This window comes from Hyalella azteca, unplaced genomic scaffold (genome assembly GCF_000764305.2).
Source record: "Hyalella azteca isolate HAZT.00-mixed unplaced genomic scaffold, Hazt_2.0.2 contig14441, whole genome shotgun sequence".
Lineage (NCBI taxonomy): Eukaryota > Metazoa > Arthropoda > Malacostraca > Amphipoda > Hyalellidae > Hyalella > Hyalella azteca.
In genome coordinates this window covers 266,400-285,061 of record NW_025944327.1, presented here as the reverse complement: position 1 = coordinate 285,061, position 18,662 = coordinate 266,400, and the positions used below count along the sequence as shown (strand labels likewise).

General features: G+C 40.4%; 1 protein-coding gene across 1 annotated transcript in view; it reads left to right on the top strand.

The window, feature by feature from the left end:
- Window positions 1-18,662, top strand: part of LOC108664655 (phosphatidylinositol 4-phosphate 5-kinase type-1 gamma) — a 99,940-nt gene that overhangs the window by 19,125 nt on the left and 62,153 nt on the right. The window contains exons 2-6 of the mRNA XM_047884056.1: window positions 12,258-12,310; window positions 14,435-14,587; window positions 15,204-15,379; window positions 15,882-16,107; window positions 17,467-17,526. Of these exons, the coding sequence (XP_047740012.1) occupies window positions 12,258-12,310; window positions 14,435-14,587; window positions 15,204-15,379; window positions 15,882-16,107; window positions 17,467-17,526 (668 nt within the window). The remainder of the gene's footprint in view (window positions 1-12,257; window positions 12,311-14,434; window positions 14,588-15,203; window positions 15,380-15,881; window positions 16,108-17,466; window positions 17,527-18,662) is intronic.

The window sequence follows — 18,662 nt, the reverse complement described above, 5'->3', positions numbered from 1 at the left end:
GCATGTGACGTTGATTAGTTGATCGAAACAAATTAATTCATTATGTTGTTCATTAGTTGATTAAAACAAGTTGACTAAGAGTTGATTTCGTTGGAAATACGTTGAATCAACGTCAGTTTAACATCAGATGCCTGGTGAGATGTAACTATATAAAAGCATGCTATTCAATGTTGATCGTTGTGCTTTTTTTTGTTGAAGTTCCATTAGTTACAAGTAGGGAATGTATTAAGATGCTCATGTAAGAGTTAAACTTATTGAGCCTCAACTACTGAAACTGATGTAGTCGTTTTTAGTTTTACGAGCCTAATTATAATCGTAATGTATAAACCTAATAGAGTTTATGTTCATAATAGCAGCAGTAGTAGAAAGTGTGCATTTTATCCTAATTGCAGTTCACTAACTCCCTGATTTTATTTTATACCTTGTGGGGGTACGTGCTTCACATCAGCCTAAAAATAATCTATGGAATCACCCCTACATGGTGTGTTTATGCTTGAGATATGATGAGTCATGCGCTTCTCATATAGACTCTTCTTGTGATCTCTTCAGAAACGCATTATAATTAACAATTCGTATGTTTTGCATCGAGTATTTGCATCATATGGCTTTGAATTGCTCACTGTTATCATTTGCAACAATACTTTGATTCAATATTACTTATAATGTATGTATAATATAATACCATACTCGCACACGCTTATTTCTACGAATTTTTGCCTGTTCCGGGTAGTGGAATATTTGATTCTTGGTCGGCTAAATAAGTGAGGGGGTTTATCCCGGCAACGAACGATCGGTTTGCGTTACACACTCCAATAGTTGAATAATATTTAGAGGATGCATTTTAAATGGACGCGCATACAAGTAAATCTACGTCTTTTACTTGTTTAGATTTAAATGCATGCGAGCGATAAATGTGATTTAGTCGTGTAATAGAATTTCAGCCTATAACAGATACTAAGTTGTCTACCGAGTCTCAACTTAAAAATGGAGCAAGGCGAGCTGTATGACGAACATCTTATCGTCACACAGCTCGCCTTGCTTACTTACCAATGTACCGAGTTATTGAATAAAGGGCATCTATCTATATTGGGGCTGAACGTATCATGTCTACCTTGCCTTGTAATGAACAACGACTGCAATGCATTTGTAGCATCCACCAGTTAACTGATCCCGTAAATGCATAAATAGACCCCCTGCCCCCATATCAGTTTAATCTGTTTGCCTTACAAGGCTTTCTTTGGTATAGGTTTATATGCCTTGCGAATTGTTGAATAAATCATGTGCTGGCTGAAACTTAAGTGCTGGAGTTGGAATTGTTATGTGGACATATACTCGAAAAAATACAAATATTACGCATAATTATAATTTCGATAAGCGAGCTTGTGATTCGCAGGATTTACATTTACCTTTAATTAATTACTGAAAGTTTGACCTCAGAAATGCGGGGTTCTTTGGTTACAGTTATTCGGTTACAGGATAAATTTAAGCGCATCGAAATATCTACGTAACTGCGCTCAAACAGAGTCAAATAACAAGTCAATCACCATGAATGCCTTTATGCAATCGTGGCAAAAAAGTATTATTTAAGGTAGTGCTTAATTTATTAACCAACGGTTACAACGTGCGTGCCCACGTGTGTTCTTCACGTGAACACGCGCGTTCAGTTGATCACTGCGTACACCGCGTTATTTACTTGTTATTTGATTATTATTAGTTGTTATTTACTTGTGAAGCACTCAAGGTATCAGGTAAGAGTGAGCTTCCTGTGTGTGCATGTGCCGCTCGTTGCATCACTCGCTCTGCTGGAGAGAGATGAAGTCTGTTTTGCTTTAATTAAAGGGCGTGCGTCTGTTATTTTCTTCTCTGTTGCCTTTATCGCGTTTTGCGAGCCATAGTGAATGGAATGGCATCACGTAGCATGTATTAATAGAATGATTTTCACGTCCCCAATTATGTTTATATAGGTATGTGTGCATGGATACATTCAATAGCGAATTCCTTTGGATCCTAATTCGCAGCGTGTAGGAATCATCATAGTTCTCTTTTAATATAAATTTGCTTCTGTGAAGTTGCCTTTTAAACAACCGACTCGCAAACAGTCGTTTGAGCGTTTTGTGGCTACAGCTGGAAAGTTTTGGCACTTAAACGGCTTAATCTCTGTAATGTTGAAGACTCATTTACTGCATGCAACGCTGTTCTTAATACTGTGTCCTTGGCACGTAGTCGTCATTTTTGTACAGATATTTTTAGCAGAAGGTTGATTGTCTTTATTATGTTTCTCAACACATAGAAATTATTTCAATTTCTTTTAGTAAATATGGCCAAGTAGAGTTTACTAGTGCAGTTTTGGCCGATGTGTAATATACTCCCTTTACCTTCCGTTCGACGAAGATTGTAACTTTGGTGGCTGGATGATTACAAAAAAAATTGTTTCCACCTAAATTTCAATGCATTGAGTCTGAGAGAATGGGTTGTCAGAAGCACGACTCACTTGAGTCCCATTGCATCGATGTCCACGATAAAGCGCTTCATTGGACTTAACTTGGGCTCAAGGTATACTGCTTGTAAATGCACGAGTTTCAATGCTCGTTTTTGTTACTTTCATGCTCTTCCCGCTTGCGCCTCGCATGGATCAGAGTGGCCTCCAAAGCGAGCCTTTCATGTTATTTTAGCCTCGCTCAATATACATGTTATTTTAACATCACTCAATATTCATGTTATTTAACATCACTCAATATTCATGTTATTTTAACATCACTCAATATTCATGTTATATATGCCACAACCAATATTCATGTTATATATGCCACACTCAATATTCATGTTATTCCAGCCTCTCTCAATATTCATGTTATTTTAGCCTCCCTGCAGTATTCAATATTCATGTTATTCCAGCCTCGCTCAATATTCATGTTACTTTAGCCTCGCCCAATATTCATGTTATTTTACCATCACTTAATACCTATTCATGTTATATATGCCACACTCAATATTCATGTTATTCCAGCCTCTCTCAATATTCATGTTATTTTAGAATCGCTCAATATTCATGTTATTATATGCCTCGCTCAACATTCATGTTATGATATGCCACACTCAATATTCATGTCATGTGCTTGAGCCTGAAGGCCTCGCGACTCCCGTTATCAGCGCGCACGCGATAACGAGCCGGCGTGCCAGATAGCAGCCTCAACGTTTCGTGAAAAGATCGAATTTCCTGCCTGCAGATAATCTTACAGCAAAAGATCCGTCTTCAATGCTCTTGTCAGAAATTATTTATGAATAAACGATGTTTGGGCTTAATTGCTGACTGATATCTACGTTTTGGTGACAAGTACAAGCTAGTTCTCAGAGTTCCGGAAATGATACTCTCTATAAAACTTGCTGCTCTGAGTAATAAAGTGTTAAATGTCAACAAAAACCTTAACTATGTATTGAACAAGTTTCTAAGTGAGTTAATTTCTACGCCATCGTGTGGCTGTGTGCGAAGTCTAAAATCTCTAGCATCATTTTTGTATCATCAACTCCAGGTATTTCATTTTTGTATCATTGACTGTTATATATTTTGACATTGTCTTTCTTTGACGAGGTGAGATCTTGCAATGCAGTTGGTAGCTCACTTCCATCGTGAGGTGAAGTGGCCTATACCTTCAAAAAAAGTTAAGAGATCATAAGTTCATTAGCCAATCATTGTCGGCCTTTCAAGCAAAATCCTCCAATCATAGACAAGAAAATAGAGCGTAAGTACTTACGTTCACTTAACGAATTTTGAAAGTATGGCCCAGGTCTATAAGAGAGAGGGTGAGTTCTGAGCTGGCGTTGGAATGTTTGTCAAGGTCCGACAGTTTCGACAGTGCAGCCTTGGGAACTCAAGCGTTGCCTTGAAAATCTCCCTTCTATGCTCCCAACTTCTGCTTGAGTCTATTTGATCTTGACAGCTTTGATATCGACCTTGTGTGCAGTGTTGTGCTCTTTGCTCTACGAATCTCGCCACATCAGAGTTATACTGAACTTGATTTAACGTGCGGCGCTCTATTCATAATGTATGTACCGCAGCAGCCATGTATCATGAGTGTGTGTGTGTGTGTATGGTTGAATTCAAATCGCATTTTGTAGCACGTCGTTTTGTTATCGTCTATGTCCGATAATCATTTCCTTGGAAGGCGGCATTATCTGTTCGTCTGTTGCTGTTTTCGTAAATTTGACGAGCTGTAACATGCGAACATTTCCGATACGTTCCAACGATCCCTTTTCGTGGAAATTTCAGTGTCGACTCGGCATGGCCGAAAAATTTCTGTTCGTTATGGCTGAACATTCCATCTTCGTCGTGGCTAAACATACGTTGTTCGTCATGACTGATCATTCTCTGTCCATCATCGATGAACATTCGCTATTAGGGCTGAACATTATTCGTCCGTCACGTTTTTCATAAATTTCACTTGGCCAATGAGTCGAGTTCGGCCGCATGTCGGTTGAGGCTAGACTAGTACAATTCCTACGGACCTGAGGCTGACATGGCGTCGCTAATACTGAGGCTTCTGACTATACTGATACCGCTGATTTAGCCTGATTATACTGTGGCTGCTGATAATACTGAGGCTGCTGATGATGTTATGACGTGACTTATACTGAGGCTGCTGATTATACCGAGGCTGCTGTTTATACTGAGACTCCTGACTATACTGAGACTGCTGATTAGACTGAGACTACTGATTAGACTGAGACTACTGATTATACTGAGGCGACCGATCATACTGAAGCTGCTGATTATTCTAATGCTGTTATAAAATACGGTAGTGCCGATGCTGATTACCGCTGCTACTCTTACGGATGAAGATAAAGTAACTAACTCCAGCAGGATATTGGTGTTTGAAAGAATACTTATCAAGTACAATTTGTCAAATAGGAGCTAGAATTTTTTTAATTCAATTGGCATAAGAGAGAGTGTGCCGTACCTCTCTTCCACGAGCCTCTCTTTTCCCCGAGCCCCTCTTTTCCCCGAGCCCCTCTTTTCCCCGAGCTCCTCTTTTCCCCGAGCCCCTCTTTTCCCCAAGCCCCTCTTTTCCCTCCTCTTTTCCCCGAGCCCCTCTTTTCCCCGAGCCCCTCTTTTCCCCGACCTCCTCATTTCCCCGAGCTCCTCTTTTCCCCGAGCTCCTCTTTTACCCGAGCTCCTCTTTTACCCGAGCTCCTCTTTTCCCCGAGCTCCTCTTTTACCCCAGCTCCTCTTTTCCCCGAGCTCCTCTTTTCCCCGAGCTCCTCTTTTCCCCGAGCTCCTCTTTTCCCCGAGCTCCTCTCTTCCTCGAGCTCCTCTTTTCCCCGAGCTCCTCTTTTCCCCGAGCTCCTCTTTTCCCCGAGCTCCTCTTTTCCCCGAGCTCCTCTCTTCCCCGAGCTCCTCTCTTCCCCGAGCTCCTCTCTTCCCCGAGCTCCTATTTTCACCGAGCTCCTCTTTTCCCCGAGCTCCTCTTTTCCCCGAGCTCCTCTCTTCCCCGAGCTCCTCTTTTCCCCGAGCTCCTCTTTTCTCCGAGCCCCTCTCTAATTATACGCTTCTCTCTCTTATTCCTTTTGTGTGTCGTGTGAAGAATAAATTATTTTCCAGGGTCCGCGTTGGTCCTGGCCATTGTCTTTCTAGTGTTTCACTTTCAAAACAACGTGGAGTTTTGAATAAATATGCAATTAATGAATTAAATATGTAATTATACGTACTCGGAAGTACGTATACATTAGTAAACACTTCGAAACAAATATTGAAGTATTTTATTATGTTAATAAGGTTTAAAACTTTAAATTATCATTATAGGGTACGAAATTGTTTGGCATTAATACATAAACGTGCGCTATAACTCCGCATGCCATGACATTGAGGACTGCTTTGTCCCCGTAAAGCGTGCCCCCCCAATTTTCGTCTCCGAGCGATGATGTCCGACATATCGCTTATCTTCCGACGCCAATCCAAGGCGAATTTCTTCTCGTCTATACCACGGATATCATGCCGATTTAACGATATTCAAAATATTTAATAAGATAATTTAATGATAAATACTTACAATGAACTATTTTTAATTAGTATATATTAACAGGATGTGTTAAATTATTCTATTTGCTCATTAACACTCGAAACTGTTTGCCAAGCAACAAGCTGAGAGTTCACGATTTCTTTTATTATTATTGTGGATTTATTATTTTTATTGTTTATTTATTTATGGCATCATGGAAGTGGCTTTTAATATTGATAAAGCGAGAATAATTATGCAGAATGTACAAGTTTAGGACATGGACCTATAAATATAAATGAGTGAATGAATCACTGAGCGCTTCTCAGTGCCGTGACCTTACAGCGGCGTGGGTGTGGAGACTTCCACTGCCTTCAGTGCCTTGTGCTGCCTTCAGCGCCTTGTGCTGCCTTCAGCACCTTGTGCTGCCTTCAGCGCCTTGTGCTGCCTTCAGCGCCTTGTGCTGCCTTCAGCGCCTAGTGCTGCCTTCAGCGCCTTGTGCTGCCTTCAGCGCCTTGTGCTGCCTTCAGCGCCTTGTGCTGCCTTCAGCGCCTTGTGCTGCCTTCAGCGCCTTGTGCTGCCTTCAGCGCCTTGTGCTGCCTTCAGCGCCTTGTGCTGCCTTCAGCGCCTTGTGCTGCCTTCAGCGCCTAGTGCTGCCTTCAGCACCTTGTACTACCTTCCTTTTTGGAGGTGACAAGTTCTGCTTTGGACAGAACTACTGACTGCAAAGCCCGGCTATGCTTCACCATATGATTGCTCTTCACTATCATGAGAACAGCAAACACTGTTACTTGTTTATGTGCAGCTTCAATAAATGGTCGACCTTTAGTAACCTTGTAGTAATTTAAATTTGATCTCTTCAGGTGCAGAATCACATGCAATAAAAACATTGAACGTTGGGAAACAAAATGCCACCTGCTTTTGCACGCGCGTCTTGCAAGTGTATGGTGCATGTACATAACACGCTGCATGGCTTTCATACATTCGCTTGCGTCAATTTCTGCCGCCAACTTAACAGGAGTGTCATCGTTTACTTATTTGGTTTTAAAACTTTTAATACTAATCGCGCTTGCTTTTGCCTCAGCGGTTTCATTTTAATAGTAAAAAATTTACATTATTTCGATAAAAAATATAATTTTCTGTTAGAATTTGTAGGCTTAGGAATCGTATGAACGGTTCACAACGGAACTACAGATCTAATGAAGAAACGTGTAGGTGCTCGTGCGCCACATTATTAAATATGGATGTGTAGTATTCAGCATCCAGTTGTTGCTTTAAAGTAGTAACCCAGAGAGAATTTACAGACGCGGCAGCTTCTGATTTGAGATACCAGAAGCAGGGGCTACTCTAAATTTTGTTAGGGTAAGTTCACTGCTTGTACTGTAGGCATAATATCAGAGCAACGTTTATGCCGCTATATATGGCAGCGCTCTTCTCATGCTGGTGAAAGTAATGCTGCTTCTAACGTAGAATAATGCATGTTGTCTGCTTCTCAACATACGATTGTATTCAGCTAGCTTTTAATTAGATGATGAAACGTTATTTATGTGGTGATAATTCGTTTATTTTGACCTCATTTACCCGCCTGGTTGAGAAATCGTTGATGTCGTCGTTCTTCAATGTGTGTTAGGATACATAGCTGCTACTGAGCCAGTAAATATACATACAGTACAAGAGTTTAAAGGAGTGACTGTAACTATATTCTATTCATCTCATCACAAATTCTGATGAATTAATAATCATTTGGTCCAAATGGTGATAAACTTTCTTCACGTAGCATTGATACGCCCTATGGGCCAGGCCAAACTGGGTCAGGATGACTCATACTATGGTAAAAAGTGCATCACTATTTAGACAAAGTAATTCATTTCTTTGAGTGCATTATTGGTCGCCATCTATACTTTTTGAAGCTTATAATAGTTTGAGAGTTGATTTTTATATCCACCTCTTATATAGTACGGTAACTTAGACCACTTTTCATTTTTTTAACAAAAACCCCCAAAACTCAAAAACTATTTGACATAGAAAAATTATCAATGGGCATTAAAGGCCTAATACTGAGGCTGCATTACACAATGGAAAGATTTAAAAAGTTTGCATATCTAATAGGTTAAAAAATTAAAAATGTGACCCACGAAAAAAAGCTATTATTTAAAGCCTGTCAGAGTACCCCCTCCAATTTTTTGGTTAAATAACTCCAGATTTTGATGCATTGTAGTAGAACTCTCCTAGTTACATATGCAAATGACAAATTTTAGGAAAGTGTCATAGTTTGCAAATGGGGGGTGCCGCCCCCAAATGGGGGAACTTAGACCACCTAATGTCAGCCCTGACGGGGTAACATAGACCAGCTTGGAAGTTAATATAAAATTACCATATATAACATATTTTATGTTTTACAGCCTATTTATGTTTTTTCTTTATGTTTCAGACTCTACAGAGTCTTATATATGGTAATTTTAACTTAATTCCCAAGCCAGTCAATATTACCCCATCAGGGCTGCCATTAGGTAGTCACATTTCCCTCATTATGGGGTGGCGCCCCCCATTTGCAAACTATGACACTTTCCTCAAGTTTGTCATTTGCATATGTAAATAGAAGAGCTCTACTACAATGCACCAAAAAGTAGAGTTATTTGGAGTTATTTTACCAAAATATATAATTGATTTTACCACACGGTCTAAGATACCCCAAGAGCTGGGGTAACAAAGACCATCACTTTTTTTAAATTACATAAAGACTATGAGAGGCAGGAGCCAGCAATTTATAGTGAGTAAAGCTAGAGTATAGACCTGTATTTTGCATGTTTCAATTCAAGTTTAATTTAGCTAGTAAGAAAATGGCATCATTTATAAGAAAAAAAATGGTCTAAGTAACCCCATTTTACGGTAATAAAATAATCCACTTGAGTTATTCGGGAATCTCGCGATTCCCGATTCCCGCCATTGTAATTCCTCATACCCGTCGTCGTTGTTCCTGATTCCCGCCATCGTGACTCCCGATTCCCGCTTTTGTGATCGCGATTCCCGCCATTGTGATTCCTGATTCCCGTCATCGTTATTCATAATTGCCGTCTTCGTGATTCCCGATTCCCGCTTTTGTGATTCCTCATTCCCGTCGCCGTGATTCCTGATTCCTAACATCGTTATTCCTGATTCCCGCCTCGCTGGCGCGCACGACTTCCTCTTCCGCGTGCACTTCAGCCGCCGTCGCCTTGAGAGCCGCGCACTGTCGCGCCTGCGCCTCCATGCGCATCCGGCGCCATGCGTACAGCATGCGCGTCCATGCCAGGCGTGCAGAATGTGCAATTGTGATCCGTGATGCTAGGCGTACATTCCTCCTTCCATGTATCTCTAGATGAAACATTTTCTTCATTCATGACTATCTCTCGTGCAGCATTCTTTCATCCATGTAACCCCATCACACAGCATTCCTTCGTCCATGCCTCACTGGTGTGCAGCATTCCTCCATCCATGCATCTCTGGATGCATGGATGTAGTATTCCATTATCCATGCCTCTCTGTGGTGCATCATTCCATCATTTCATTAATTTCATCCATAGTGTGCAAGAGCTCCGCCTTTGTGATGTACGGATGCCCTAGAAGTGTTATAAGCGCCTTACGAGTTCAGCCAACCGCGCTCGGCTTATCAGCTGTTATCTCAATTCATGTTTTTATCGATCTTGTTTACATTATCGCATCTTCACTCGTCCCGTCTTAATTTGTGGCACTTTTGTATCGTCATCTTTTTGTCATTCTTCTCTAAATTCCATCGTTTACTAGGCTCACGCATTCTGTCGAGTATCTTAATCATATAATCTTAATTACTATTGAAAATTTGAAATTTACTTGAAACCATTAAATGATTTTGGAGAACACTTCTACAAAAGAATCAGTCTAAGCAACAAGAAAAGCAGTAGGTACTATTCAATCCAGCGCACAATACTCACGCTCCTAATTTCTCTTTCCCACTTACCGACCTGAAGTTCCCACCAGTCCTTTGAGCGCGGTTCTCATTTGTGCCGCTCGCTATTGCTTTCTTGTCAACGCTATTGTGCGTTATATATGAATTTTATTTCGCTATGAATTTTATTATGAATTTTATTTCATAATAAAATTTATATTAAGTATATGAATTTTATTCCGCTATTACTTATTTCTCGCTATTATTAAGATTATACGGGCTATTTTTTGGCAAACATGAGGAGTTCGTCTCTTTCGCGGTTTTTCGTTTTTTTTTTCAATATGCTTACATGTTTTTTTTTCTTTTTCATCGTAATAGATGAACTTTTACTAGCTGTTTTAGCGCGCTTGTAACTAATGTGCTTATTTCTACTGTTTTTCCCAAAAATTTCTTTGCCTAATCTTACACTTTCTGAAATTCTAGGCTTGAAATTGAAGGTTGTCCCAAAACTCTGATGGCCAAATGATAATTTTATTATTAGATGTTCTGGTCATTCAATTATCACCGGATTAACGAGATTTCTCTCTATATATTTCATATCATTCTATATATATTATAATATGTTGCATATCGTTCTACGTTTTCTTCATATCTTACACTCGAACATCAGAACTTGAGGACGTTTTCTTGAAGTCCCTTCATGTCTGACTTCCACATTTCTTATTATTCAGTCCAAAGCTTAAAGTTGTTTACCTTCAGTTTTGATTAGCAGGAAAGATTCAATAATACTTAGTTTGGATTGCTGCGAATCAAATGTTTGTTTGCTGGTGATTCATATTATTTTCTTTCTGGCATGGAAGACGTGAGGGCGGCACAAGTGTTGCACCTTACCTGCTATACGCTACCAGATGTTTTTGCTCCAGCAGCTGTGTGCTGATTCTTTTATTTGTCGTGTTAAGTGTTGCTGAAGCTATAATTTAAGAGACGTAATTTAAGAAACTTTCCCCGATTCCTATCCTTGACGGGTTTGGACAAAGCCCTCTAAACAACTATAAAAATTGTTTCAAAGGGAAAAAATGCAATTAGATGTACACATTTCACTTTACGTCACTAAAAAGATGGGGCTTTTTACAAAGTTATTGGAGATGGCAGTCTCAATTTCGTTTATATAATAGGTACCGTATTACTTCTGTTGCCTATTATTTCGATGGCAATTACAATCGAGGCCTCTCAACCCTCCAATGTTTCTATATGCTCATTTTTCGTCTTGTATACCGTTTTCTTACAGTGCTGCAAAGATGTATGTGTGCTGCGCGCATTGGCGTTATAACGAAAGCGTGGTGCGTACGCAATCAACAATACACAATATTGAGCTGTACTATTATTCTGATATAGTCGTTTAACATTGACACAATCGCCGCTTTAGTTGTTAAAATTGTCGGGTATTTCGCGTCTGGCGAATGGCCAGAGTTTCAGGACATTATTCTGCTCGATGTGAATCATTTTATCATAGCAGTTTTTCATGCAGTATCTATAGCTCAGATTGTTGATGGTCATTACTAACTTAATAATGAATGCTAAGTGCAAGCAATTCGCAATACCATTGCATGCTCTCGATCGATGATCTGCGATAAAAATTGTCTGGATTAAGACGAATTCAATCGGGGAAGAGAGAACTTTGAGAAACGAATGTTGAAATTTCGAACCTCTTAAAAATTGCAATAATGATATAATTCTGTCGGTCGTCAGTACGCATTAAGGAGATGCAGTACCGGTTTTTTTAGTGCGCTATATTCACAATGTTGGTCTATTTAGAGCGATTGTAACCTGTGTAAACGTTTATGAAACTTGAAAATCATCTGGTAATATTTGAATGAGCTGGCACATCATGCCGTAGGTATAATACTTAGGATATACACTCGATTGTTTTCTGTTGGATCTACTCATGTCAACGACGGCTCGTATGTAGGTTGATACATACTTTGTTGGCTGGATAAGTGCATAATAATTATTATATGAATTTCTAAATAATCAAAAGCGATGAGGCAGGTAAGTATTTCATCATTATCTGTATATTTGTGCAGTACTGAAGGCTTTGAAATAATTAGCTTTTATATAAGTTTTATTACAATGAGAACACGCTTCCGAACTCGTGCTAAATGACTGACGATTAGCAGAGCATGCAATGTACACGCAACTGATGTTTTCTACGTATTGCAGAAATTTATCGTTCCGTGATTAATCTCAATGTACAATTAATCTCTGAACCTATCGACCTTTGAAAATCTACCTTTGAAAATCTACCTTTGTAGGTATCGACCTTTGAAAATCTGACATGTATGTGACACTTTTTTATTTTACAGATGGCGAAGCGGACGGGGTTAGAGATGGCAAAACCAGACCTCCTCCCGTTGATGTGAGTTCCTATCAACCAGTTTAATGTTAAAGGTTATGAGGAAATTGTTTTTTTTACTTAAAAAATTACTGTATTTGTCTCAACAAATTTGTCAGTTCCTGAATGGTCGACACTTACACATAACACGCCGGCACAAATCGATGCCGCGCATACGGTAGCACTGAAAAATATATTTAGGCGCCTTTATTAGAGCCTCGCACTAAAAAAATACTTTGGCGCCGTTATTAGAGTCGCTTGTTTGCTCTGAATCGGCGCTGACAGCCAGAGTCTCAACTATAGCAGCGGGTTTACTGTTAATTCCCGTTTCACAGTTTAATTAAAATAACCGTGACATTCAATTAAAAAGAAACTCTGCCCCTAAGATGACGCCTTGCCAATCGTGGCATGTGTAGGTATGTAAAATTGCGAAAGTTAGGCTTCCGTGAAACGTTCCAATTAAAAAAAAAAACAAGTCTACACTAAGCATTTATAAGTAATGACAGGTTTGTGCGACGTCATCATTTTGTTTCAATGTTAATTCTTCTATATATATAAGATCCTTGAATAAATGAAGGATTGAATACAGCGCTCACGTTGGAAAGTGCATTTCATCATATTAACGGCCTCGAACATCAACTATTTAGCAGCATCTAACAACGATTTTTACGATTCTTTCTATAAAAGTTATAGAATTAGATTACACACAATAATCTCGATCACCTTCCATGTTGATCCTGGAACCACTTTTCGAAATATCAAACAAAAGGGAATGTTGCCAGTATTAATATAATTTACTTAGAGTGATTCTCGCTAAATAATGAATGGTTTTAAGTATGATCGTTGATTTTGTAGATGGTCTACACGGAATGATTTCTTTCTTGAGTCATTCCATGGAGTTCTGCGCGCGTATATTCAAAAGCCTAGTTTCTGCTGCGATCAATGTATGCGATATTGAACCTATTATCGTTTGCCATGTATCGTTTGAACAAAGTATCGTTTGGACCAAGTATCGTTTGGACCAAGTATCGTTTGGACCAAGTATCGTTGAGACCGAGCATCGTTTGGACCAAGTATCGTTTGGACCAAGTATCGTTTGGACCAAGTATCGTTTNTAATATTGAATGTATGATGTTCTGTCTCGTAATATTGAATGTATGATGTTCTGTCTCGTAATATTGAATGTATGATGTTCTGTCTCGTAATATTGAATGTATGATGTTCTGTCTCGTAATATTGAATGTATGATGTTCTGTCTCGTAATATTGAATGTATGATGTTCTGTCTCGTAATATTGAATGTATGATGTTCTGTCTCGTAATATTGAATGTATGATGTTCTGTCTCGTAATATTGAATGTATGATGTTCTGTCTCGTAATATTGAATGTATGATGTTCTGTCTCGTAATATTGAATGTATGATGTTCTGTCTCGTAATATTGAATGTATGATGTTCTGTCTCGTAATATTGAATGTATGATGTTCTGTCTCGTAATATTGAATGTATGATGTTCTGTCTCGTAATATTGAATGTATGATGTTCTGTCTCGTAATATTGAATGTATGATGTTCTGTCTCGTAATATTGAATGTATGATGTTCTGTCTCGTAATATTGAATGTATGATGTTCTGTCTCGTAATATTGAATGTATGATGTTCTGTCTCGTAATATTGAATGTATGATGTTCTGTCTCGTAATATTGAATGTATGATGTTCTGTCTCGTAATATTGAATGTATGATGTTTTGTCTCGTAGGTAATATTGAATGTATGATGTTCTGTCTCGTAATATTAATGTATGATGTTCTGTCTCGTAATATTGAATGTATGATGTTTTGTCTCGTAGGTAATATTGAATGTATGATGTTCTGTCTCGTAATATTAATGTATGATGTTCTGTCTCGTAATATTGAATGTATGATGTTTTGTCTCGTAGGTAATATTGAATGTATGATGTTCTGTCTCGTAATATTAATGTATGATGTTCTGTCTCGTAATATTGAATGTATGATGTTTTGTCTCGTAGGTAATATTGAATGTATGATGTTCTGTCTCGTAGTATTGTATGTTGTATCGAACTCATAAATTCCTAATCCCCTCCGCATGCCGCCCCCTTGTGCCCCCCACTAATGCCTCCTCCCCCCACAGGTGTCGGGGGGCGCGGGGGAGACAGACCCGCTACGCACACCCCCGCCCTCCCAGCCCCGGACGCCGGGGGGGCGACACGACACTCTCAGGGACAAGGAGCGCAAGATCGGCCACCGCAGGGTGGGGGAGGGCGGCCAGGTCACCTATAAGAAGGTGAGGGTAGGGGAGGGGTGGTGAGGGTAGGAGGGGTGATGAGGGTAGGGGAGGTCTGGTGAGGGTAGTGGAGGGTGGGGGAGGGCGGCCAGGCCACCTACAAGGTGAGGGTATGGGAGGGTAGTGGAGGGTGGGGGAGGGCGGCCAGGCCACCTACAAGNGGACAAGGAGCGCAAGATCGGCCACCGCAGGGTGGGGGAGGGCGGCCAGGTCACCTATAAGATGGTGAGGGTAGGGGAGGGGTGGTGAGGGTAGAGGGAGGGGTGGTCAGGGTAGTGGAGGGTTGGTGAGGGTAGGGGAGGGGTGGTGAGGGTAGAGGGAGGGGTGGTCAGGGTAGTGGAGGGTTGGTGAGGGTAGGGGAGGGGTGGTGAGGGTAGAGGGAGGGGTGGTCAGGGTAGTGGAGGGTTGGTGAGGGTAGGGGAGGGGTGGTGAGGGTAGAGGGAGGGGTGGTGAGGGTAGGGGAAGGGTGGTGAGGGTAGGGGAAGGGTGGTGAAGGTAGGGATGGTTAGAATAAAAGAGGTGGTGAGAGAAGGGAAGGGGAGGTGTGTTGAGGGTAGGGGGGGGTGGTTATTATAGAGGTGAGACCAGCGTCCTCTCACCCGTCCCTGTTGCCCAGATCGGCACGAACCAAATCATGGGGTCCATCCAGCTGGGCATCCACCAGGCGGTGGGGTCGCTGGCGGGCATCCCAGAGCTGGACGTGCTCATCCAGGACTTCTATGTCGTCGAGACCATCTCGTTCCCTCCCAACGGCTCCGAGACTACGCCTGCTCATCCATATTCTGATTATAGGTATACTTCTTATGTGTTATACTCATATATCATACTCTGATTATAGGTATATACCTCTTGTATGTTTTACTCAGGTAGCGTACTCGGATTATATGTATATCTCTTATATGCCATAGGTAGTGTATGTCATATATACTTACACACACCACACCGATCGTCTCATACCCCGACTAAACTTATTATAGTTCCTCATTGTCATATGTCATATACAGGGTGAACCAGAATTAACTAACCTTTTTAATTTGTTAATAAATAAAAAACTAAGAACGTTATGAAGTTGAAACTTGTTTTATTTAAAAGAACATTTTTATGGTAATATTGTATCCTAGTNTCCGGGACCTGTTCCGTATCCCAGAACTTTGTGTACTAAACCGTACCTCACCCCCACCTCCCTCGCAGGTTCAAAGTTTACGCCCCGACGGCGTTCCGACATTTCCGGGACCTGTTCCGTATCCCAGTACCTCGTGTACTAAACCGTACCTCACCCCCACCTCCACCGCAGGTTCAAAGTGTACGCCCCGACGGCGTTCCGACATTTCCGGGACCTGTTCCGTATCGCGCCGAGCGACTACCTGGTGTCGCTGTGCAATGAAGACCTCAGGGAGCTGAGCAACCCTGGCGCCAGCGGCTCTATATTCTACGTCACTAATGATGATGAGTTCATCATTAAGACCGTGCAGCACAAGGAGGCAGAGTTCCTGCAGAAACTTCTGCCTGGATACTACATGGTTAGTGATATTACATGGTCAATACCACCTAGTCACGGTATTACATGGTCAATAGTGTTACAGTCATGGTATTACATGGTCAATAGTGTTGCAGTCACGGTACTACATGATTAGTGATGATAGTGCTACAGTCATGGCTGTACATGGTTAGTGATGGTAGTGTCACAGTTAGGGCAGTACATGGTTAGTGATGGTAGTGTCACAGTCATGGCAGTACATGGTTAGTGATGGCAGTGTTACAGTCATGGCAGTCCATGGTTAGTGATGGCAGTGTTACAGTCATGGCAGTACATGGTTAGTGATGGCAGTGTTACAGTCATGGCAGTCCATGGTTAGTGATGGCAGTGTTACAGTCATGGCATTACATGGTTAGTGATAACAGTGTTACAGTCATGGCAGTACATGGTTAGTGATGGCAGTGTGACAGTCACGGCATTACATGGTTAGTGATGGTAGTGTCACATTGTATATATTCCACCAATCAATATTCCACCCAATAGTGTTAGTCATGGTATTACATGGTCAATAGTGTTACAGTCATGGCAGTACATGGTTAGTGATGGTAGTGTTAGAGTCATGAAATATCCTCCGAAATTCGCCATCAAATTCATTTCTTCAATCAATATTCCATCAAACTTGATAACCTCGAGTCGACTAGGACAATCTGCCATCCGGCCTCGGGTTGTACCATGAAAGGAGACGATGTCCTTAGAATATATTATGGATATGACGATATGAATAACTTGTGAATATGATCTTATTGGCATGATCTTGTGGATATGTTCTTTTTAATGGGATTTCGTGGATTTGAATTTTTTAATATAATTGGTAATGTGATCGTATTGCCATGATTTTATAATGAATTCCAATGGATATGTTCTTAGGCACTACGTGAGTCACCCTGGCTTGTAACGTACATATGTCGTAAGAACATAACATGTGTCGTAAGAACAGCGCAAGCTGATCAAATATTTTACCCCATTTACTTACGATGATGTCTGCTCACTGACAGTGATTCTAAACTCTGTTTACAACCTTGAACCCTGTTCAGTACCGTAAACTCTTTCTTGAACTCTAAACCCTGTTTAGAACCCTAAATACTTTCTTGAACCCTATACACTGCTAGAAAAATTACCGTTAACGGTTTTACCGGCGTTTCAGTGGCCGGTCGGCACGTGAAAAGAAACACCGTGTTGCCGTTTTTATTATAATTTAACAGTTGAAATCCTTAAAACATTTGATAAAAATGGCGAAACAGTTTACCTATTTTCACGGGGCGACCGGCCACTAGAACGCCAGTGGGACCGTTTTTTCACCGTTTTTTCTAACAGTGTACCCTGTATGTTTTTCTCTTTGCAGAACCTGAACCAGAACCCACGCACGTTACTACCTAAGTTCTTCGGCCTGTACACCTACCAGGTGAGTGGTGCTAGGAGGGGTAGCTGGTTACACGCGTGGGACTCGAAAAAAAGTTTCGAAAGAAATCACTAAAACAAAATCCCGCACCTCGGCAGAAATCGTATATTGACGAGGACGAGGTCTGAACACCCTTTTAGTACCTCTCACGAAATTTGTACTTTTGGCGCCATTCTCTATGTTCCAGGCCTGCCAGGTAAACTATTTAAAAAGGCTCAATTCTTTCTACGTTTTCGGAGTTTTGTTTGAGTTAAAATACGACAGTTGCAGAGTGAACTGATGATTACTCATAATGTGCCTGATGCTGCAATTGGATAGATTTAAATTATGCCTGTGGGTGTTGGAATATGCTTTTTGTGGGCGATATTTTGTTGGACTACCGAGGGTTATTATAGAGTTTAGTATTGGGAAAACGCGAGCCATTGTTTATGAGACATATTGGCGTGACTGATGAATGATGAAGATTCGAGTGTTGCGATTGTTGTGATGGCTATTCTAGATTGATTATTTTGATAAGTGATAAGACATGGGAGTGTAAGAATATATTGTATTATGTGATTGATGGAGAGTGTATGGTGGGGTTGTTTGAAGTGAGTGAATTGGTGATGATGTGTTTGGAGAGAAAAGATTGCGCTAAATTGATTGATGAATTTGGTATATGTTGTTTATGATATTATTTCTTGTTGTTTTAGTTGTACGGTTTGTATATGTTTGTTGTATGTGTGTATTTTCTAGAGGGATGTCTGCGGTTGTGATGGTCCCGTGTATGCTGGTTACCCACATCATACACTGTATCTTCTTAACTGATCTCAGAAATTTCTAGTTCCTTTTTCTACTATTCGGTGTTTTTCTGTAGAATTTGTCCAAAGATTCATGTAGTTACACCCTAGTTTATAGGTTATTTTTATTAGATTTATGTATTTAGAGTTTATTGTCCTTAAACTTGTCGTCCTTGGAATTATTATTGTCCTTAGGTTTATGTGTTCACACTACAGTTAATAGTTTGATCATCATGGGTCATCGGCTCGGTCATGCACCTGATTTATGAAATAGATTAGATTAATATTATTATTTCTCTTTTAATCCATTGTGTTTATTTTTACTTGATCTTCTTACGTTCATTTGTTTCTGTTGTCATT